The following is a 23,011-nucleotide window of genomic DNA, read 5'->3' as shown; positions in this document are numbered from 1 at the left end:
TAAAGGTATATAAATCTTGAATTTGTTGTATGAAAGTTTGAATTATATATGTTTGAAATTTAAATGTAACAATTTCAAACTTTTATAATCATTAGAAATTAGAAATTAGGAAACGGGAAAAGAAAAATTAAAAAAATAATTATATATACAACCCGACAACCCAACCAAATCCAACCCATATTTTACGGGTTGGGTTAGAAACTAAATTCGGGTTATTCGGGTTGCCAACCCAAATAACTCGAAAATATGGGTTGGGTTGAGAATGTCTTCCAATCCAACCCAACTTGATTTCACCCCAATATAGTCTCTCCTCCATCTCTACAAATAAGGGGGTGTTTTAGGAGAGCCAAACGAAAATGGAGGTGACGAATAACAAAAAGATGAATTATGAAAGGAAAGGGTTATTTATAATCATTCAAAGTTGTATTTTTTTTTTATGTAAAAAATAAATTTGTCTGTCAATCTCATTATGAGAAAAAAAACTAAATTATTTTTTTAAAGGTATCAAATTCTTGTTTTTTTTACGAATCCAATACAAAATAAAAAGTGTGTTAATGTTGTTTATATTTGTATAAATTTTTGTCTGTTGTTCGTACCATAAATCTTTGTAACAAAAAATTATATTTAAATTTACTTTTTTGTCTGTAACTTAAAATACACCAAAAATTTGTATTAATTATTTTATTTGTTGATTTTGTATAATTTTTTTTACTTAAAGGGTACACTCAATAGACCTTCAAAAGTGAAGTTTTTTTACATTTGTAGAGTAGTTCTTTTTTTATTTTTTTACATTAAATCAAATACACAAAAAGAATTGTATTAATTCTTTTTTGTTGCTTTGTGTAAAATATGTTTTTGAAAATTTTATCATAAATTCAATTCACACCGAAATTATATTATTTATATTTTCAACTGTTTTTAATTTGTAGTTCAATTTGATATGTAAATTCAATACATTAAAAAGTGTGCTCCATTTTTTCTTTCTTTTTTGTTGCAGTTTCAAAGGTTTGGAGAAAGAAATAAGTGAGAAGGATTATATGAGAAAGATTATGATAAAAAAATTTTTTTGTTTTTTTGGTTTAATTTTTACTCTTATATTTTGTTTATAAAAAATTTGTACAGTAAATCCAATACATGTATTGTATTTTTAATTTACCAAAATTTAGATTTTTTATTAGAAAACATGTTTTCTTAATTTTCATAAATACAATGTCACACTACAAGAAAATGGTGTTATTTCGACCATCTTTTATCGAAGGCTATCAAAAACCTTCGAGAAAGATACACATTTATATGAGGCTTATGATAAACTTTTGAGAAATATATGATTTTTATTGAAAAATAATAAAAACTTTTGAAAAAGATATACATTTTAGCAAAGGTGTTGAAAAAACCTTTGATAATATCTATTTTCTTTTTAATCTAAGGACTATTAATAACCTTTGAAAAAACTATACATTTATGGAAGGACTATTGTTACATTCCCCAACTTATCCTTCTCCTTCCCAAATTGCTCCACGTCCTTTGCTGCATACAATAGTCGAAGCTCAATCACACTTTCGAGTCCTATAGACCATCTCCTCGTTCCAATCTCTCTGGTTAACTTTCTATTCAAGCTCGTTGTTATTCACATCGCTTCCTCCTCCGTCAGTCTCAACGGATCTGGTAATTGGTTTCATTTTCTACTTGTTTTGAAAAAACTGATTTATGTTAATCCTATTGAATTAATTAATAAGTTGATTTGAAATAAAAACCTAATTGCTAATTTGCACCTCAAGAATTGAAAATCCCTTAATCATCTTGAGCAAAAGCAATTTGCACTTAATCATCTTTTGCTATTGTTGTGCCCTAAATCGTCTCGATCAAAAGAGCAAAAGAAAAAAAAGAGCAAAAGACGAAATAAACAAATTTTATAGTAATTGCTAATGTTGTTGTTGTTGTTGGTGTCGTCGTCGTCGTCGTCGTTGTCGTTGTCATCGTCGTCGTCGTCAACGAGAATTTTCAAGTAAAAAAAAATGGTAAACAGCCTACCAAATATATACCATCTCTGTTAGTCAATAAAAATATATACCCTATTTTGTTAAACTATCTAATATATATTATTTTTACTTAGGTTCAGGATACTAACAAAAAACCTAGTCGAATTAGAATTTGGGAGCTAACTCACTTGAGCAATAATGGCTTGCCTGAACGAAGCTACACAAGAGAAACTTGTAAGTACGCAAGAGAAGCAATAATGGGTATATATGATATATATAGCTAAGTTGTGTTATGTTTACTTTTCAAGTTATGCTTGGATGTAGATTGTCATTATTCTCGAATCAATGGTTTATTGTGACTCTAGATCCAATTTTTTCAAGCATTTAATTCCACATTCTACTTTATGTGAATTGCAGCAACATATCACTACTAGCTTCTTTTTTATTTTGTATGTGTTTGTTTATTTACCTCTTTTTCTTTTTGAGTCTTAGGTTGATCTTCTTGAACATGTATCACATTACCATATTGTTTTTCACTTTTTTCTTTTGTTTTTGGGCTATTCTCGGGTTGGATTTTGTTTTTTTTTATCTTATCTTTGTTTAAGACGCATTTTTGTTGATTGTTTGTGAGAATGAAACTTAGGCATGCTGTCCCTTTTAGGCATATGTTTCATTTTTTTAATTATTGGTTGTATTTTGGGATTTGGCATTTTTGTTGTTGGCTTTTGTTTTAGAATTACTGTTTGAAGTCATTGGGTTGGCTTGGTGAGTATTTTGAAAGGTTTCTCTACAAGCTAAGCCTCATGATGGTTCTGCTTTTTGTTTATGTTTGTATTAATGTTTGTTCTGATTTATGTTTATGTTTCTATTAAGGTTTCTCTACACAAATTTCTATTAAGGTTTCTCTACAATCAAATGTATGTTTCTTTAGTATAAATGAAACAAAAAAACTTGTCCATCTTCCCTACATAAACTAGTTAAGGTAAAGATATAATTAGAAAAATTGTTATGACTTTAGGAAAATCAATCAACTTTCAATTGAGTTTGTTTTCATGGCTTCTCTTTGTAGTATTTGAACCATTCCTTTCTTTAACATAATTATTAAATATGAATTTGTGTTTTGTAGTCGAAACTTAAATCGTATACTTCTCAAGTGATCGATGGCACTCTTGACATGAACGAGGATGGTATTTTTGTACAAATATTTGGACCGGAGAAACCATGAACGTCTTCGTGGTTATTGGGGTACGTGTTACCCTTTCTGAGTTGTTTGGATCATCGTCTAAGGTACACTATCTTGAGCGTTGCCTTAACGAGTCTAAAAATGTTTTCATGAATCTGAACGACGAAAAAAAGCTGAGGTACAAAAACTCCAGGATAGAATTAGTGAATTAGAAAACCGTTTTGAGGATAAATTCCAAACTATGATGGCAGAGATGTCCAAACATGTCTCTAGTTGATGAAGTATCATAGTGTCGTAGTTTGATGTTATAGAACATTTTGAGATTATAATTTTGATGTTGTAGATTGTCATTCATATACATTGTAATTCAATGTTTCATCATTAGGTGGATGTATTAGTAAAAACATTTTGAGATTTGTATAAATGTTTTAAAAGGTTTTGTGAGAGAATTTTTGAAGGATTTATACATTTGTTGAAAAAGTTATTTTATGAAAACCTTCGAAAAAAATCATTTGATAATAGACATTTTTCAATGAATAATTTAACTGTTATCGAAGGTACTCGTGGCCTTTGAAAATTATTGATTTTCAAAGGTTAGTAAAATCTTCAATAACTACTAATTTTCAAAGGTTAGTAAACCTTCGAGAATTACTAATTTTCAAAGGTTAGTAAACCTTTGAAAATTTTAAGCTTTTTCGACGGGATCTATTTCGACACATTTCAAAGGTTGAAATAACCTTCGAAAAAACATATATCGAAGGACTATTAAATGTTTTTTTCGAAGGTTCTGACCTTCGAAAGTTGTCAAAATTCTTGTATTGTCAATTTTGAACGTTTTGTACACAAGCTTTATGTGCTAATAAATTAATTTATGTGTTACATGCGAAAGAAATTATATCTATTTTTTAAAATTGATGTTGTAAGTCTAATATTGAGAAATTGCATATTATTAATAATCGATTTAAACAAACGAGAATGAACATAATTAAATGGGGATGTCAATTACGTCATACATTGGAATGCAATTAAACGGGTATGTCAATTACGTCATACATCAATATAATACAAAATAATAATAAATAAAAAACAATGAAAACCAAAATAAAAATGGGTCATGGTTTAAGCGGACAAACCATCGTTAGATTGAATATTTATGGTTTTATGAAATGAAAATTAATTAAATATTTGTGGGACAAACCATCGTTAGATTGAATATTTATGGTTTTATGAAATGAAAATTAATTAAATATTTGTGGGTTGAATATTTAATTAATCTTTGTATTTGGATTTGTAGTGTGGTTGAATTTGAATTTAATTAAATATTTTTAGGTGTTTTTTTAATTAAATTAAATAGTGGAATTTTGTTAGAAATTTGATAATTATACGTATACGTGTATATATATAAAATTGTTACGAAAAAATGTATTTATTAAGAAAAATATATTTATATTTTGGAAAAAAGAGAAAAGTTTTATGTGATTGTTATCGAGGAAAGAGAATGATTAAGAGGAGGAAAGAGGGAGATTGAGAGAAAGAAAGAGAAGGATTAAGGAGAGAATAAATTTATTCCTTACTCCCTTAATCTTTTAAATATTTTATACATGATAAATTTAGATTGTACCATTGAAAAAAAAATTATCAATTTCTGTACTCCAAACACAGACATTTGTATTTTTTAGGCATCAGAATTCCATCAAATAAACTCACGGTCATTTGATTTCGAAACTGCGTGTCAAAAACCCCTTAGACTTCCTATGTGAACCCAATAGAAGAAAATGAATGAATATATTGATGTTGAATGTATGGTAAGGGAACTTGGGGGAGGGTATTAGGTATATGGCATATGGGGTCATAGGTGACCACTCATCTAGGTTAACCAAACAATATTTATTGAATCGTTAAATGATGGTATGTGTATCTTAAAAATTAGCATTTAATAATAATTGCTTTTTCATGTATGACTACATGTGGAAACAAAATAACCTCACATTTCACCCCCACAAAATAAATGAAAAAAAAAGGGAGAAATTTGCACACATGATCTCCAATTTTATGTGTTTCTAGTTTTTTCTCAAGGAATAGTGTAGATAGTTTTGAGAGACGAATTTAAATTCACTAAATGCTGATACACATACAAAAACACTTTCCATTGATTTTAATCTCGATCATACATACACTCAAACTCAATTGAATTTTTTTTACACAAACAATATTGTTAAAATGAGCGTGATAAAATGATAGTTAATAAAGTGGGTCTTTTAAAAAGTAAAGCAAAGTGACAAAATATTTACACTGTACAGAACAATTTCGAAAACGAAAAAAGTTCACATGTCTGCAATAGAAAATTTTAAAAATGTTTCGTGATTAATTAACATTCAGCGCATGTAATATATATGGGAAACGATCGTTTAGATTTAGTTATTCTTACTAGACAATTGTTTAGATTTGGTATTTTTCAATTAACTCTGTATTTCAATGACGATTTGTAAGGCATAAGGTGTTTGTTTGGTGTGATTCAGCTTCATCTTTCATTTGTATTTTTAAAATTAAATAATTTTCCACTAATGGAGTTTAGTGCGTTATTAAATAATAAAAATGATTTATTTATTTTTGAAAAAGCAGCCAAGGTTTGGCCTTTCTCAAAGAAAAATAATAACGATGAAGAGTTCAATTTTTATTTGAATATTAAAGAACATGTGGAAAAATCTTTTTTCTTTTTTTATTTAAAGGAAAAACGACAATATTCAATATTTCAATATTCTTATTTATTACCTCTGAAATCGGCAAACTCTTCCGCGGAATCAATCCTTCATTTCTTCTTCTTCTTCCTCTCTGTTTCCATCACCAAAAGTTATGGGGGAACGCCAATCTTCACCTACTCATCTCGAGCCTTGGAACTCCCTTCACGGCAAGGTGGTCATGGTCACCGGAGCCTCCTCCGGCCTTGGCCGTGAGTTCTGTCTCGATCTTGCTAAAGCCGGTTGTAAAGTCATCGCCGCCGCTCGCCGAATCGATAGGCTCCAATCTCTTTGCGACGAAATCAATCGCCTTAATCTCTCTTCTTCTTCCTCCCTCCCTACTCCTACAGCCATAGCTGTAGAGCTCGATATTAGCGCCGATGGAAAAAGCATTGAGAAATCAGTCAAAAATGCTTGGGAATCCTTCGGCTTCATCGATGCCTTAGTGAATAATGCAGGTTTTAGAGGTAATATCTTCATTCCAACTTGAAATTCATTTCTCTTTCTCTCTGGAGGAAAAGTTTTGGTCGGATAACCAAATTTACGGTAGGTTTTGATTGAAATCTCTACTTTAATGTCCTACGGACCTCGATTTTAGTAGTTGACATTCACTTTGATTGCAACATAATCTGTACTATGACTTTATATTGAACAAAAGTTGAAGAAGGCTGTTTCATTAACTCTGTATTTCAATGACGTTTTGATTATGAAATTATAGGTAATGTGAAGACTTGTCTAGAATTGTCTGAAGAGGAATGGGATCAAGTTATGGGAACAAATCTTAAAGGTTCTTGGTTGGTATCAAAGTATGTGTGTAGTCATATGCGTGACTCCAAAAGAGGTGGTTCTGTTATCAGCATTTCTTCCATTTCTGGTATTGAAAGAGGCCAACTACCTGGTGGTCTTGCCTATGCTGCTTCAAAGGCAGGCATAAACATTTTGACAAAGGTATATGTTTATTTGTATGAACTAGTTTTCTCTCTGGGTATTGAAGGATTTTGTGTTAATGCAGTGTGGATAAAGATGAAGATGAGTTTGTGTTTAATTTGTAGATCCATGGAGCTCATGAGGGTGAGAGTTTCCGAAATTGGATTAGCAAACTGCATTAAGATTAACAGAATCTTTGTACCAAACATAAGCACAGTTTCACAAATCTCATACCATTCAAGTCTAACTTACAAGCTAAAACAGATTGATATAATTGAAATTAACACAGTATACAGTAGGTCATGTGTTTAAGCCCACAGGGGAGGGAGGTTATAATGTGTACTTTTGCGTCAATGGGTGATTTAATACAATGATATTTTCACTGTTCATAGTTAGTATGAATCATGGCTGGTTTGATTTTGAGTTTTTGTATTGTACTTGCTTGTAGAGTTCATGTTATATATAATTTGTTTGAATATGCAGGTTATGGCTCTTGAATTAGGGCCATACAATATCAGAGCAAATTCCATAGCCCCTGGGCTTTTTAAATCTGAGATTACAGAGGGTCTGATGCAAAAAGATTGGCTAAATACTGTAGCCTACAAAACTAGCCCTTTAAGGACATTTGGTACTTCAGATCCAGCATTAACAACACTCATTCGATATCTGATTGACGATTCTTCTCGATATGTCTCGGGCAACATTTACATAGTTGATACTGGAGCTACATTACCTGGTTTCCCAATTTTCTCATCTCTTTGAATATGTATGCTGCAGTTGATGATTTGCTTAGAATTTGCAGATCATCGACTTCATGAAAATTTGAAAGGTAATTTCTTTGAACTTATATTTTTTCTTACACCAATTTTGCACCCTCAGGATTCTCAATTACTTTACAGCTACTTTGAACAATGTTCACTTCATTAAAAATAAATCAAAGTTGTTTGTTAGGTGAATGAATTAGGTATCTTAAAAGTTGGTGACATTATTTAATTGAAATTTCATTGTCTTTCTTCCCTCAAATTTTTTGTTTGGACTCTTTTACTTATCCCATGTGAAGAATCATAGAAACAGAGAAAGAAAATATTTTAAAACAATAAGAACATAACTCTGTGAACTTTGTTTATATTCTCTTTGGTGGTATTTCTCTCTTTAGCTATCAATTACCTTTTAAAAATAAATAAATCAAAAGTTGAATATGATTGTTGGTTTGATTCTCATTTTGTTGTTGGGTTTGCAATTTTTAATTGGGATATTGACCATTTATTAGCATCCAAATTTGCCATTCCTACATATTTCTCTTTTGTTAAAGATAGTGCCACTGAGATTTGTTATTTGTTCACTTTCATTTAACTTTTTAAAACAATCTTAAATTTAGTGCATATTGTTATTATTATTATTTTTAGTTTTTCAAAATTTCTAATTATCTGTTTGCATTTTTACTATCGTTTTTGGAAATTTATTTAACATATTTTTGTTGCATGACAATTATCTCTATCACACAACCAATTTGAATAAAGTATGTCTTCTGACATACCTTATTTAATTAAGATTTATTACATGTTGAATGAACATAATTAAAAAATTTCAAAGTTGAGTATCACTTATATGAATAATAATTAAATGTATTGTAGTATATTTAAAGAATTACAAATATAATAAAACGAAGGCTTTCAAATAGATTTTCATCAGTTTTGTGATAGTCTCGATAAACTTGGACAATATGATGAATCATGCATGAATTGTTATTGAGAGTTAGAGATTGAAATTTTGTTATATCTGTGGTCAATCTACTATTATTTTGGATCAAATTACTAATTCCTGGTCTTCAATTCCCTAAATTCTTGGCCAAACTTACATCTTCTCATCTCCATGTCCATCTTAGACTTTTCATCTCAATAAAATTGTAGTCCAAAAAATTAAGATAACTTTTAGACATCATTATCTTATTCTTCTTTATTTATGCTTCTTTATTTATGGCAAATTATCGAGCTTTTATCTTGAAAATGATTTGACTGACAATTTTGTCAATCTTGGAATTAATTAGATAGTTGTTGGTTGATATTTAATTAATTAGAAGATCTGAACTATAGTGTTTGTTGAGAATTTGATTTAACTTTATGATATGAGATTTAAGTAAAGTTGTAGAAATTATTTGTTTTTATGGAAATTGAAATTTATTTGAATAATTTGGATGTTATTTAATTAAAATTTATTTGAATAATTTGGATGTTATTTAATTAAAGAGAAATTGCAATTGATAACCATTTCAACGAAAATAGTTAATGATATAGTAAAATTTTAAAAAATTTGCAAATATAGCAAAACTATCACTGATAGATCTGTATCGTTGATAGACTTCGTATGGTCTATCAGTTATAGACTTAATATTTGCAACATGGTCTATCGGTGATAGAATTATATCATTGATAGAATTTGACAAGTTTTGTTATATTTGCAAATTTTTTAAAATGTTGTTATATACTTAATTATTTTGAATCTAATTGCTAAATTTACAACTATCCCTATATTAAATTGAAGGGTGAGAATTTGATTTTATGGAAATTGAAATTTATTTAAATAATTTGGATGTGATTTAATTAAATTGAAGGGTGAAAATTTTTGTTAGAGATTTGATAATTATACGTATATGTGGTTGTATATTATATATATATAATTATTATGAAAAATAGTAAAGATAATTTTATATGTGAAAAATTAATTATACAATAGATAATGAATTATTTGGAGAGAAGATATTTGAATTGGTTTCAACCTCTTTCGTTGGTAAGTTTGAAAGCCTAAGTAATTAATGGTTTGAAAGCCTAAGTAATTAATGGTTTGATGTTGGTTTTAAACTATTAATTTAAATTTTACTTATGTTTAGGACCTACTCATTGGAAAACATTGATCGTGACTCTTAGTAAAGACTTGTTAGCTAATCTCTTAGATAAGAGATTCTACTACTAAACTTTCGAAACAAAATTAAGAGATTCTACCATTAAACCTTCGTAAAAACATAAAAATCCAGAAATTTTCATAAAGTTTAAAAAAGATCTTCTTAAATCATGATACAACAATAACTAGTCAAATAAAAAAAATCTCACACCCAAGGATTTATCAAACTTTCATTATGAGTTAATAATCAAATACATTTTTTATGACAATTAATTACATGTTAATTACAACAATAACTATTAAGATTAACTGTGTTCTTGATCTATTATCGTGGGTTAATAGTCAAATAATTTAAAAATGATTGTTTTAAGGAGATTTTTCAAAAATATAACAAACCAATCAAATATTTATAATGTATAGAACAATTTCAAAAACAGAAAAAAGTCTGTAGACCCACGATAAAAAATACAAAAAATGTCCAGTCAACATGCGATTAATTGGTCATTCGCATGCGTAATATATTTGGTCTATGATTATTTAGATTTGGCTATCCAAATCTTATCCAGCAAGTTTTTTTAAAAAAATTTTGGTACACGATTGTTTGGATTTAATGTTTTTAGATTTGGACCCAAATCTAGATGATTTTTTTTTAAGATTTTAGATATCGCTAGACGATAGATTTGGTTACCCAAATCTAGATGATTTTTTTTTACGGTAGATTTGGCTACCCAAATCATTCTTTAGTACACGATCGTTGATTACTCAAATCTAAACGATTTTTTTTTCAAATTACTGAGTACATGAGATATCTAAACGATTTTTTTCAATATTTTTTAGTAGACGATTGTTTAAATTTAGCTATTCAAATTAAACGATATTTTTGTCAAAGTTTTTTTATACACAATCGTTTAGATTTGGCCATACCTAAATATGAATATCCCAACGGTTTTTTTTCAAGATCTCTTATAATGAGTGCACGTTTCTAAACCAAATAACATTTAAAAAAAGTAATACAAAATTTAGGATCGATTAAAAACAAAGATCATGATTTTATAAAAGTATATAAGAAAAATTGCAAAAAAAAATAGAAGATAACGAAAAGGACAAAAAAATTACATAAGAAGAAAAATAATATAGAAAGAAATGACAGACCTTTAAAATAAATCAATTTTACGTGTTTTTTATTTTTTTAAACCGGTATAAATATTTGAATGTTTTATTATATTTATAAAAATTAACTTTGTTTTAATTTAAAACTTAAATTGAATTTTATTTTAATTGACGAGAAAATAAATGTAAATTGGTGAGTATTTTTTAATTTTTTTTTTAAGCTCTCTAAACTTTTCAATATACATTTTAATTTTTTTTTTAAAGTTTGGGAGTATTTTTGGCATAAACTAGAAAGATGATGAGCTTTTTTTGTTATAAAAATGTGTAAAACAAAAGATAGCATAAGATAGAAGTGAATTAGAAATTAAAAAAAAAAAGTAGGATTTTCATTGTATAATAGGTAATGATTAGATAGTTACATTCATCCAATGAATTATTTTTATTTTTTCGTTGTAAAAGATACTATTTTTCTTTTTTAATTAAAGTTGTTTAAAAACACAAATCCAATTATTAGTAATTATTGGGTCAATTCAGATAAAGATATCCACCAAATTCCAGCCATGTTCTTGTTTTGCTCCAAACATCACATTATCATTTCCATTTCCATTTCCATTTCCATTTCTATTTCTGTTATGATAAGAAATAACTTAATTGAAGCTCAAGTAATGGAAATGGATCCTAATTTCGACCAATCCCTTCTCCCCTTCGGCTCAGTGGCGAATACCGGTGTTGGTTTCATCAAAAGCTGTGGTTCAATTCCACAAGACAGTTTCTTAACTTTCACTGTGCTCAATAACTGCCCCTACACAGTATGGGCTGCAGCTAACCCCGGCGGTGGACGACGTCTTGACACAAACCACACTTGGCTCTTAAAATTACCCTCCCGCACAACAGGAAGAATCTGGGGCAGAAACAATTGCAAGTTTGACAATTCAGGGCATGGAATTTGCGAAACTGGCGATTGCGGCGGCAAACTTGAATGCCAAACCTACGGCTCACCACCCAATACTTTGGCTGAATTTTCGTTAAACCAAATCAACAACTTGGATCTCTTTGACATATCTCTAGTGGACGGGTTCAATATAGCAATGGAATTCAAACCCATGTCTAAGGGATGCAGCAAGGTCGTAGGTTGCACCGCTGACATCAATGGGCAGTGCCCGCAGGCCTTGAAGGCTGCCGGTGGATGCAACAACCCCTGCCAAGTCTTCAAAACGGATAAGTATTGTTGCTTTGCTGATAGGGACAATTGCGGGCCTACAGATTATTCCAAGTTTTTCAAAGATAGGTGTCCTCATGCTTATAGTTACCCAACGGATGACGCAACCAGCACATATACCTGTCCCTCCACTGCTGCCACTGGCTACCAGGTCCTTTTCTGCCCTACTTAGTTATGGTTTTGGATCTTTTTTAGTTTTTCTTAGTAGTTTGTAATATTATGTAATGGATGATGATGATTACATAGAATATATATCTATCTCATGTTCTTTCCACACACAAATAAATTTTCTTAAAACTAATAGGTCTAAAGACCCAGTTAGGAAACAATAGAAAGGGAGAGTTGTGGTTTTTGGGGCTAAAGGGAGAAAAATTTAGACCACTTTTTAGATTTGTGCATGTCATCTTTGAGCAGGTGCCATGCTAATCTTTTCTGTATTGTTCAAATATCCCCAGAAGGAACAGTCACCTTGTTCCATTAAGTTATATATATATATATATAGAGGATATTCCAGTCTTGTTACTAAGCAAAGTGGGACATTTCTCTACCAGGCAACCAAGTTTTGCAAGCGATTTGGGATTTCCATTTCCTACTATAGGTTTCATCTAAGGCTGTAACTAAAGAGATGAAAGCAGATTATCTACAAAGCAAAACTCAATGAAGCCTCTCTCTTCCCATATGTATATCTATCAATTAGGCTCAAATCATAGGCCATGAACAAGCTCATCTTCAATCTAAAGTCTATAGAGTATATCTAAAGGTTATGAGAACAAAATATGCATAATTCAACTATAATATAGTGTTTATACACCTCGAGGTTATAGGATTGATTTTCCAACCACACATATGTTTTATAACAAAATAGAAATAAGAAATTTATGGAAAACCCATACAATTTATGGTCGTCAACAATTTGCTTTGTTTATATTTCTAAATGATTATTTTGTTAAAGATTAGCATATAAAGTCATCGTTGTCAGAATAATGGTATGAAAATATTTGGGTAGGGTTAGAATGGCCTGTTGTGTTATTTTCTTTTTAGTTCTCAGATACTTTTTATATAGACTTTAGCTTATAGATTATTATAAAGTGAAAATTTGTTTATTGTTAACTCTATTTTCTATAGTCAGTTCCAGCTGTAAAGGCTTTGGCCTGGGATACAAAATAGGAATCTCTTATAAACTATAACGAATCCCACACCGTTAAGGATCAACATTATGATATCCTATATATACAACTTAACGCAATCTATAAACCGTCCCTTCGGGGACATCCGATAAAATTGGAACGATACAGAGAAGATTAGCATGGCCCCTGCGCAAGGATGACACGCACAAATCGAGAAATGGTCCAAATTTTTTTCCTTTCTTTTGTTATATTTATGGTTTTTCTATATTTTACAAATATTTAAATTTTTGAAATATTTGTAAGAAGAATATAACAAAACCTTTTATTACATTTATGATTTTTTTTATATTTTATAAATAATAGAACTAGGAATGACCCACAGTGTGAGAAGTGTCATATAGCTTTGTAGTAATGACTGATTACTAAACCAATTATTCACATATTTCATATTACCTTTTTCTTTTAAAGGAACTTAGTTCCTTTTTCAAATCAGTTTTACAATAATAATAAGTAATAACATCAATTTTAATTTGACTTTTTATATGTTATAAATATTCTATATAAGTAGTAAATATAGCAAAATTTTATTTTATAATGGAGGGTATTCTTTTAGTTATATATATAATTATATTAAATCTGCATATGAATAGACAATGATATTTTGTTATATTTGTAAATATTTTGATTTTCTTTTACTATATTTGAAACTGAAAACAATCTTAAAAAAACCTTGACTAGAAGTTTTCATGATAAGCTATTTGTAATCAATATTATCATCACAACAAGAAGAAAATCATATACGTATGATAGGTCTGAGATCAACAAACTCACGTGATCTTCTTAAAACAAATGTACTCACATTAGTGCTTGAGTTTTGAGAATAATTATCTTCCAAGATAGAATATATCACATTTCTTCTAAGAGTAGCACCATGTTTAGAAGATCAACGAACAAAACTTTTTGGATCTACCAAATGTCAAAATTTTGAAATGGAAAGATTCTTTTTGAAGAAGATAAAGGATTATGGAAAAGATTTTTTCTCCTCAAACAAATAGAAAATGACATTATTTATAAACTTATTCGTGGTCATTCGAAAAATTATGTTTTTTTTTCTATAATTTAGTTATTAGTATTTTCATGAAGTGTATATCCACTCATGACGCATCCATTCATGAAGAAACGCAACAATTAACCATTTTCAGCAGATAAACATAACAATATCTTGTGCAATCATCTATAAAAGTAACAAAATACTTTTTTGCAATCATCTATAAAAGTAATAAAATACTTTTACCCACCTCTAGTTTGCACAAATTTCAAGTCACAAATATCATTGTGGATTGACTGTAAAAGGTCAGGTAAGTTTCTCAGTTGAATGAAAAGATGTTTGTCATTTTTTTTATTCCACACACCTCACATTTATAATTTGTGTCAAAAGTAAATTTTGGTATCAAGTGCATATTAATTAACCTACACAAAGAATTGAAATTGACACGTCATAGTCTGTCATGCCAAACAAATGACTCAACAATATAAGCAAAAGTAGATACTTTATTATTAATAATACTTTTTTATACAACCGTGAGTACATTTAATTTAAACAAACCATCATTCAAATAACCCTTTCCAACATACATCTCAATCTTAGAAAGTACAAATTTATCATATACAAATGTTGGAAAAGACTGTAGGCCTTTGGTCCATGCAAAGTTACCTTTATTACTGTCTCACGTTGATAAAAGTGGAGGAAGCAAATGGGCATAAATAGCTAAGTGCCATTAGGGGATTACAAATTGTGTTGATGGTGATAGTATGACCCAGTCACCATGCGCGCTGCCGTCTGATCAGGTGGGCGTTTGGGCTTGGGCAACCGCACTTGCGCGAATAATGATGTAATTTTTTATACTCGTCCGAATAGTTTTTCTTTGGTTCCCCTAAGTGTCCCGCCATGTGTAACGAACATACTTGTCCAAGGTGTGTTTACCTATGGTCGTATGCTCCGATTAGCCCCAATTTATCTTATATTTATGTCTTGTACGTAGTTTAGGTAGTTGCTTTCAATTTCAAGTCGATATGCTTGGGTGTGACGTTTCGGCATTTTCATATGCAAGCCTGCCAAAGAGGAAAATGTTCAAAATGTACTATAAGGGAGGCATACATGTTGAATCCCCGCCCAAGCCTTGTCGTACTCTTTGCAATCTATGCTTTCTTATTGCAATTGACAGTCTTCAATGCTTGTTTTAATAATGTTTTCAATCAAATTAATCTTCTTTCACGTTTTCTAAAAATATTTTTCCAAGAACGTGAGGGGAGGTTGAAGCGTGTGTTAAAGTTGTCCGCAACTTACTGATTTTGAACGGCTGACTTGTTCGTCGAGTTAGAACAAGTGTCGCACAATCGTTCACATCGTGTTTAAAGGGTTACGATTGTGACACCATGCGTCACTCACTTAGTGACGCAGTCACTTGCATTTTGCCACGCGTCACAATTCAGGTTAGTTCTCCCAGTCGTCCCGAATTGTCCTTCTTCTATGTTCAACGCCCCTGTTCGTCCGCTACCGATCTTTCCTCCATTCCTTCCTCTTATCGAAACTTCATATGGTAGTTCAGTAGGACTCCATTATAAATAGAGCCCTCCTCCAGTTCATTTTCATTCATTCCTCATCAACTCTCATCCTCTTTACCTTTCTCTCTACCAATACAAATAGTTCTGAGCCAGTTCCTTCATCGTTTCTATTCCTATTTCCTGCAAGTGCACGTCAGAAGTAGATAGATGTGTTAACCTTGAGGAGCAACTAACATGAAGATTAGCACCACGGTATGGCCGAATTTACTTTCAGGGCAGTGATCCGTCACGACACAATAAGTTATTTTGATCGTCATCTACGTTAACTCTACAACAATCTGAAAGCAAATTACAATGTCGATTAAAACCAACAAAAGTCCTACCAAACTTGTCCAAATTGGAGCCACTCGACGGAACGAACTACCGCCGCTGATCCTAAAAATTGTTGATCTTCTTTTCACAGCTCGAAGTTGACTACATCCTCACTGTCAACTCACCAATCGATCCTCCAACACCTTCTGATCCAGAATCATTCATGGGACCCCTTGCTGTCACTACCAACTAGGTAAAGAAAGCGTCTACAATTGATCATGAAAGTACGAGAAGGACAACAAGACAGTTCATGGGCATCTATTGAACCATATGCCGTATCCGATGTTTGACTCGTTTGTAACCCAAAAATCTGCCTAGGACATCTGGTGCATTATGCAGTCTCGCTACAGTGGAGACAACGCTGGGCGGAAGAAGTACGTGGTGGGAAAATGACTACAATTCCAGATGACAGATGATAAGCCAGTTGTGGAACAAATACATGAGTATGAAAATCTGGTGGCAAATGTCCTATCGAAAGGTATGAAGATGTGTGAGATACTTCAAGCTAAGGTTCTGCTGGAAACATTCCTCCCTTTTGGAGCGACTATCCAAATCACCTGAAACATAAGAAGAAAGATCTAAAACTCCAAGATCTGATCAGCCACATGCATACAGAAGAAGCCAACAGATTAAAAGATAAGTTAGATTCCAAAAATGTAAATTCAATTAATGCTAACTTCGTTGAGTCTTCCTTTGTAAACAAAGACAGGTCAAAATAGAATAAAAGGTAGAATGGGAAAACCTCAGAAAAGATACAGTTTAAGGCTCTTAGAGGAAAAATCAAGAAAAGGAAACTCATATGCTGCGTCTGTGGAGAGGAAGGACACAAATCCTATCAATCAAAGGAAAGAGAAACCAAACAACCAAAAACCAGCACCTCAAGTCAACCTTGCTGAACAAGATGATGAAGCCACAGCTGCAGTTGTGGAAGTGAACCTAGTTGAAAACAAGACGGAATGAATCCTGGATACTAGAGCCTCTAGACACTTCTACACCAATCAAGAACTTTTCCATGACTACGAGGACGTTGTTGATGGAGAATACGTGTCGTGGAAAATTTAGTCACCGTAGGAGTCATCAGAAAAGGGAAGGTTATTTTGAACTTAACTTCTAGAAAAACTTTATCCCTTAGTAATGTTTTGTATGTCCCTTCCGTACGTAGGAACTTGGTGTCTGGGAGTCTGTTGAATCAGACGGGTCTTAAAGTTATATTGGAAGGTGACAAAGTAGTCCTCACCAAAAACGGAGAATTTGTTGGTAAGGGGTATATGTATAATGACTTTTTTGTACTTAATACTGTTTTTATGAATGCAAATACTTCTAGTTCCGCCTACATAATTGAATCTATTGATATGTGGCATGGTAGACTAGGACACGTGAATTTTGCATCAATTAAGAAGCTTAAGGATGTAAAGATAATTAATGCATGTGAATCGCATGAAACTGGTAAATGTCTTGTATGCGTAGAAAGTAAGTACTTTAAGAAACCTTACAAACCTGTTATGACGAGAAGTATTGAATTATTAGAATTGATTCACTCTGATCTAGCTGATTTCATAAACACCTCTAATAGAGAAGGAAAAAATTATTGTAACTTTTGTTGATGATTTCTCTAGATTTACTATAAGGTTTACTTGATAAAATCAAAGGAGGAAGCTAGTAGCATGTTTTTGAAATTTAAGGCAGAGTCTGAAAATCAATTAGGCAAAAGGATAAAAAAATTAAGATTAAGTAGAGCTGGTGAGTATTCTGATAGGACTCTCAAAGAACATTGTGAATTAAATGATATTATTCATGAACTCACTACCCCTTACTCACCACAACAAAATGGCATTGCAAAACATAAAAATAGAAATCTTAAAGAAATAATGAATGTTATGTTATTAAGTTTTGGTCTATTCTAACAATATGTGGGGGGAAGCTGTGTTGTCTGCCTGTTTTGTTCTTAACAGGGTTCTCCACAGAAAACTGTACAAAAATCCCTACGAACTCTAGAAAGGATATGGACTGAATCTCAACTACTTGAAAGTGTGGGGATGCTTGGCTAAGGTACCATTTTCTACACTAAAAAAATCCACAATAGGGTCTAAAACCTTTGACGGTGTATTGATTGGTTATGCTCAAAATAGTGATACATATAGCTTTATGTGTTTGAATGATAAGAGAATAAATGAATCTAGGGATGCAGAATTCTTTGAGCATGTATTTCCTTTAAAGAGGTCTCTGTATGTTCCCTGCCCATCGAGAAATTTGCATGATCTAGAGAACCCCTAGTCACCACACACGTCGTTTGTCTAGGTGGGCGGGTGGGTGGGCGTGGGGGCCTTGGACAGCCATCCCGAAATGTCGTTCTTTCAAAATTTTGAAATGATGAGAAATTCTTTTTTAGAAAAATGATTATGGAAAAAAAAAATCTCAAACAAATAGAAAAGAAGCTTATTATAGACTTATCCGGGACATCATTCATTTCTCCCAGCATGGTTAGTTTTTAAAACAATATTGAACTATTCAATGTTGCTTTTATAAATTCAATGGTTAAAAGTTAGAAAGTTGAGAACCCAAAAATAATATTCCAAGTTTCTAACCTCTGTATTCTCTGTTGGTGTTGGAGAGTAATGGCGATGCCACGTAGCTGCCACTCTCATGGCCGTCGTCTTCTCCACGTCGCCCACTCCCAGTTTTGTCTCAATGTTTACTCTTGTTTATTTTTCTCTCACATGGGGATTTCGTTATTAGTTGCTTCATTTGCTCTCGTTTAATTTCTTCCCCTTTCTGCCCTGTTAATTACATACATATCCCTTTCTTCTTCAACTAAACTTTGTTTGCTGCAATCACACCCAACGGAATGTTCCTTTTTGTATGGACGTTTTGGTAACGCTTAGGAAGTTGATTGGAGTCCTAGGTGTTGGTTCATTGCATCAAGTCGATTCCCATTCCATCTCTCTCATTGAATTGATTCACCTTTGATAATACTTACAAAATAAATCAAGTGGAGAGGTTTATTTGACGGATTTCTAAACCCCCTTTTTCCATAACTTCAAGTTTTGAGAGTTTTGTGTAATTATTATTGGAACGATTTTGTTTGACCATTTTTTTTATAACTTTATTGCTCTTTCTTTCTTGTGTGAGTAGGTAGGCGGTATCTTTATTTTAATAGTTTATATTCATGTGGGGCTTTGAAGAGAATTCCCACATCGCTTAGGAAAAGCACTGGAATACCCTATATATCTAACTCAGAAGAACCAGGATATTGTCCCTTCGGGGACATCCGATAAAATTGGAACGATACAGAGAAGATTAGCATGGCCCCTGCGCAAGGATGACACGCACAAATCGAGAAATGGTCCAAATTTTTTTTTCTCCCTTGCTCAGAGTAATTTGAGTGTTTCTTCTTCGTGGACATCCGATAAAATTGCCCTTTCTATCTTTTTCTAACTCTGTCTTCAAGATCATAATGAGAAGGCAGCTACAAAAACAGAAGAGGGTAGAATTTTAAATTTACAGCAGTTTTTCAGATCCATTAGATCCATTTCCTCCATTTTTAGTTGTCTGGGTTTTTTTTTTCTTTTGCTTTGCTTTTGTGCTGTGGACGTTGTTATTAGAGACGAATCTGCGTGGACGTCTCTCGTAAAAGGTCAGAATAAAGCGAGCAAAAAAAGAAAAAAAATCGATATTTTCTCTGTATTAATTCTACCGGGAAGAGTAATGTATTTTGGTGTAGAGAGGAAAGTTGAGAGAGTGAAATAAAAATGGAGAACAAAAGGAAATGAGACGCACCTGAACAGTGATGAGAAAGAGGAGATTGTACTCTGTAATTGTTTTCTTTTCTCTCGATAAAATAGTATTATAAGTATTTCTCAAATTAATAAAGAAATTAAAAATCGTCAAATTAATAAAGGTATTAAAATTTTCCAAATTCAAATTGAAGACATAACATTACATGTGATCAGCACAAAGTTCATCCTGCACACAATACTCTGGTTGTTATTTCTTTGATCTGATTTTTAAAAAAGCTAAAATTTTCCTTGTTTATATAGAACCATGCGATTGAGATGTTCATCTAAATTGCTGTTTTGCAGTTCCCAAAACTTATACAACCCATTGAGGAAAGAATGCAAAATGTCGTAAATTATATTAAGGTGCTTAATTTAAGAACCTATTTCTCTGTCACTTTGTGTATGCATGCCGATTTTCTTTAAATACCTAATAATGGAGAATTGGTAAAGTTGCCTCTTGTAGTTCAATTTAGTAAGAAGATCATTCATTACTGTTCTTCTGAATCTTTGGATGATCCTTGAGGAAATAATGTAATTTATAAAACTATAAGCTTGTCAGAGTTTGTTTCGATTGTAACTTAGTTGCATGAAACAGTCCTCCTGAATTTCATGGTCCATCAAGTTGACTTAGGGCGGTTTGGTTGTCAACTATTTTTGTTCGAGTTTGAATTCAAATATGGATGAATTTGAAACTTTTATCTCATTAAAATTGATTTTAAATGATTAAAGACATGATTTATAATGGTTTTAGAAACGACAAAATTGATTCTAACAATTTCAAGTTCCTCTCAAATATGCTCTTAATGGTAGAAAGCTAAGCCATTGACATTGTTAATATATGCACATAGTTAAGGAAAAATATTAACTAGACTCAATGAGCTGTTTTCCTAATATTTTCATGGCTCGGCATGTTCTTGATTGACTACCTTAATTGCAAAAATGACATTGTTTATTTAGTTGCTATTTAGTATTGAGACATTGATTTGGTTTTACATATAATAGAAAGTTGAGTAAATTTTTACCCTTGGAAATCGATGAAAGATTCTGGAATGTATATGGTTTTACTTATAGACTGATATGACAATTATTTTTCTTTGCAATTTAGTACTGTGATTTCTTGTTTGTCTTTTATAATGTAACTAATAATAATTACTATTTCAACAGATTACTTCTAAAGGGCTTAAACATAAAGTGTTTGAGAGGTATCTTTAGGCGAATCTAATCTTCAAGAAGATGAAGAGCATGGGTACAGGAAAATTGGATTGAGAATTGAAGATAGATGTTCAAGGAAGAAACGTTCTGACTAATTGTGATTTTTATTATATATACCACACAACATTGAAAATCAGTGTGGTATATGCCCTTTGTTATCTCTTAGTAACAGAAGAAGCAGAATATGGGAGAAAAGATTTACTGACTGCAGTAAATTCTTTATTTCTGTATGTCAAGGATATTTACATCAACCAAGCTTGGTATTTATAGATGCTTGGCAGCAACTGATAACTGTCTAACAGACTAACTAATACAACTAATACAACAGAAAATAACAGATTAACTAATACAACTAATACAACAGAAAATAACAGTCTAACTACTTTTATTGTTAATACTCCCCCTCAAGTTGGACGATGAATGTCTTTCATTCCCAACTTGGATATATGTCTGTTTAAGGTAGATGAAGGTAGTGCTTTAGTGAACATATCAGCTAGTTGTAGGCTAGTGTTGATAGGTAAAACCTTTAGAAATCCTTCAACTATTTTGTCTCGAACAAAATGACAATCAATTTCTATGTGTTTTGTCCGTTCATGAAATGTCGGATTCGAAGCAATAGCAATGGCTGCTTGGTTATCACAGAAAACAGTGGTTGGCATCAAGGTCTTTATTTTAAAGTCAGTAAGGAGCTGTGTGATCCATACTAGCTCACTGGTGACTGATGCTAAGGCTCTATATTCAGCTTCTGCAGAGGACCTTGAGACGGTTGGTTGTTTCTTAGATTTCCAGGAGATAATGGAATCCCCTAGGAAGATGCAGAACCCTGTGACCGATCTTCTAGTGTCAAGGCACGATCCCCAATCAGCATCAACGAAGGCTTTTAAGTGAAACGAATCAATAGGTTTTATTAAAACACCTTGTCCTGGGGAACCTTTGAGGTACTTCAATAGGTGATGAGCAGCATCTAGGTGATGTTTAGTAGGTTTATGCAGAAATTGGCTTAAGCGGTGAACAGAGAAGCAAATATCAGGTCTGGATATTTGTAAGTATATCAGTCTGCCAATTAATCTTCTATAGCAAGTGGCGTCTTCCTCAGTCAGTTGTTCTCCTTCAGATTTACATAGCTTCAGATTAGGATCCATAGGTGCTACAACTGGTTTAGAATCAAGAAAACCAGTATCTTCTAGGATTTGAAGACAATATTTTCTTTGGGAGAGCATAAGTCCTCGTTCAGATCTTGATAATTCTAGACCCAAGAAGTATCTTGCTTGTCCTAGGTCCTTTAATTTGAAGTGTGCCTTCAAAGAATCTTTGACTGAGTTGATATTCGAAGGAGATGGTCCTGTTAGTAATATGTCATCAACATATACTAATAATGCTACAAAGGTGCTTCCATTCCCCTTAGTAAATAAGGAGTAATCAGCCTTGGATTGGATGAAACCATGTGAGGATATTGCTGCTGCAAATTTTAGGAACCATTGCCTTGATGCTTGTTTAAGACCGTAAATGGACTTATTTAGTTTACAAGCCAATTTCTCTCCTTTGTCTGGTACTTGAGAGACTTGATAACCCAATGGTAGGGTCATGTGCACTTCTTCAAATAAGTCTCCATTGAGGAAGGCATTATTTATGTCCATTTGGCTAATGGACCAATTATAGGATGTGGCAAGAGCTAAGAATATCTTCACAGTGCTTATTTTCGCCACTGGTGAAAAGGTATCCAAAAAATCAATTCCCTCTTGTTGGTTATAGCCCTTTGCTACAAGTCTTGCCTTGTATCTATCAATGGTACCATCCGGTTTGCACTTTACTTTGTACACCCATTTGCTGCCAACGGTGTGATGATCCTTTGGAATGGATACAATTGTCCATGTATTGGTTCTTTCCATGGCTTCTATTTCCTCA

At 32.0% G+C, this 23,011-nt stretch overlaps 2 protein-coding genes, 2 non-coding genes and 1 pseudogene across 5 annotated transcripts; 4 read left to right on the top strand and 1 right to left on the bottom strand.

Annotated features, from left to right (window-relative positions):
* The first annotated feature begins 5,936 nt into the window (after window positions 1-5,936).
* On the top strand, window positions 5,937-7,826 carry LOC101217913 (3-oxoacyl-[acyl-carrier-protein] reductase FabG). Its single transcript, XM_004144278.3, has 3 exons — window positions 5,937-6,367; window positions 6,619-6,848; window positions 7,311-7,826. Exons 1-3 carry the CDS (start codon window positions 6,016-6,018, stop codon window positions 7,587-7,589), a joined length of 861 nt encoding a protein of 286 aa, XP_004144326.1. The 5' UTR covers window positions 5,937-6,015; the 3' UTR covers window positions 7,590-7,826.
* Window positions 7,827-11,035: 3,209 nt separating this feature from the next.
* Window positions 11,036-13,414, top strand: LOC101218150 (protein P21). 2 transcript variants are annotated; one of them, XM_031883816.1, is made up of 2 exons: window positions 11,036-12,205; window positions 12,606-13,414. In XM_031883816.1, the coding sequence occupies exons 1-2, from the start codon at window positions 11,396-11,398 to the stop codon at window positions 12,669-12,671; spliced, it is 876 nt and encodes a 291-aa protein (XP_031739676.1). In that variant the 5' UTR covers window positions 11,036-11,395; the 3' UTR covers window positions 12,672-13,414. The 2 variants fall into 2 exon arrangements, with proteins under 2 accessions (XP_031739676.1, XP_004144327.2); XM_004144279.3 differs by lacking the exon at window positions 12,606-13,414 and having other exon boundaries at window positions 11,039-12,580.
* On the bottom strand, window positions 12,422-12,530 carry LOC116403579 (annotated as a pseudogene).
* Window positions 13,311-13,413, top strand: LOC116403576. Its single transcript, XR_004216382.1, has one exon. It is a non-coding gene; the product is annotated as a U6 spliceosomal RNA (small nuclear RNA).
* Window positions 13,415-19,370: 5,956 nt separating the features above from the next.
* Window positions 19,371-19,473, top strand: LOC116403575. Its single transcript, XR_004216381.1, has one exon. It is a non-coding gene; the product is annotated as a U6 spliceosomal RNA (small nuclear RNA).
* Window positions 19,474-23,011: the final 3,538 nt, after the last annotated feature.

Source organism: Cucumis sativus, chromosome 4 (genome assembly GCF_000004075.3).
Source record: "Cucumis sativus cultivar 9930 chromosome 4, Cucumber_9930_V3, whole genome shotgun sequence".
Taxonomy (NCBI): Eukaryota; Viridiplantae; Streptophyta; class Magnoliopsida; order Cucurbitales; family Cucurbitaceae; genus Cucumis; species Cucumis sativus.
The sequence above is the reverse complement of the archived record's forward strand: the minus strand, read 5'-3'. Positions and strand labels throughout refer to the sequence as shown.

Excerpts from the sequence above, each read along its gene's own strand:
- LOC101217913 (XM_004144278.3), top strand. The coding sequence starts at position 6,016 with ATGGGGGAACGCCAATCTTCACCTACTCATCTCGAGCCTTGGAACTCC. Across the intron at positions 6,368-6,618 it reads GAATAATGCAGGTTTTAGAG|GTAATGTGAAGACTTGTCTA; the intron begins GTAATATCTTCA and ends ATGAAATTATAG. Across the intron at positions 6,849-7,310 it reads GCATAAACATTTTGACAAAG|GTTATGGCTCTTGAATTAGG; the intron begins GTATATGTTTAT and ends TTGAATATGCAG.
- LOC101218150 (XM_031883816.1), top strand. The coding sequence starts at position 11,396 with ATGTTCTTGTTTTGCTCCAAACATCACATTATCATTTCCATTTCCATT. Across the intron at positions 12,206-12,605 it reads CTGCTGCCACTGGCTACCAG|GCAACCAAGTTTTGCAAGCG; the intron begins GTCCTTTTCTGC and ends TTTCTCTACCAG.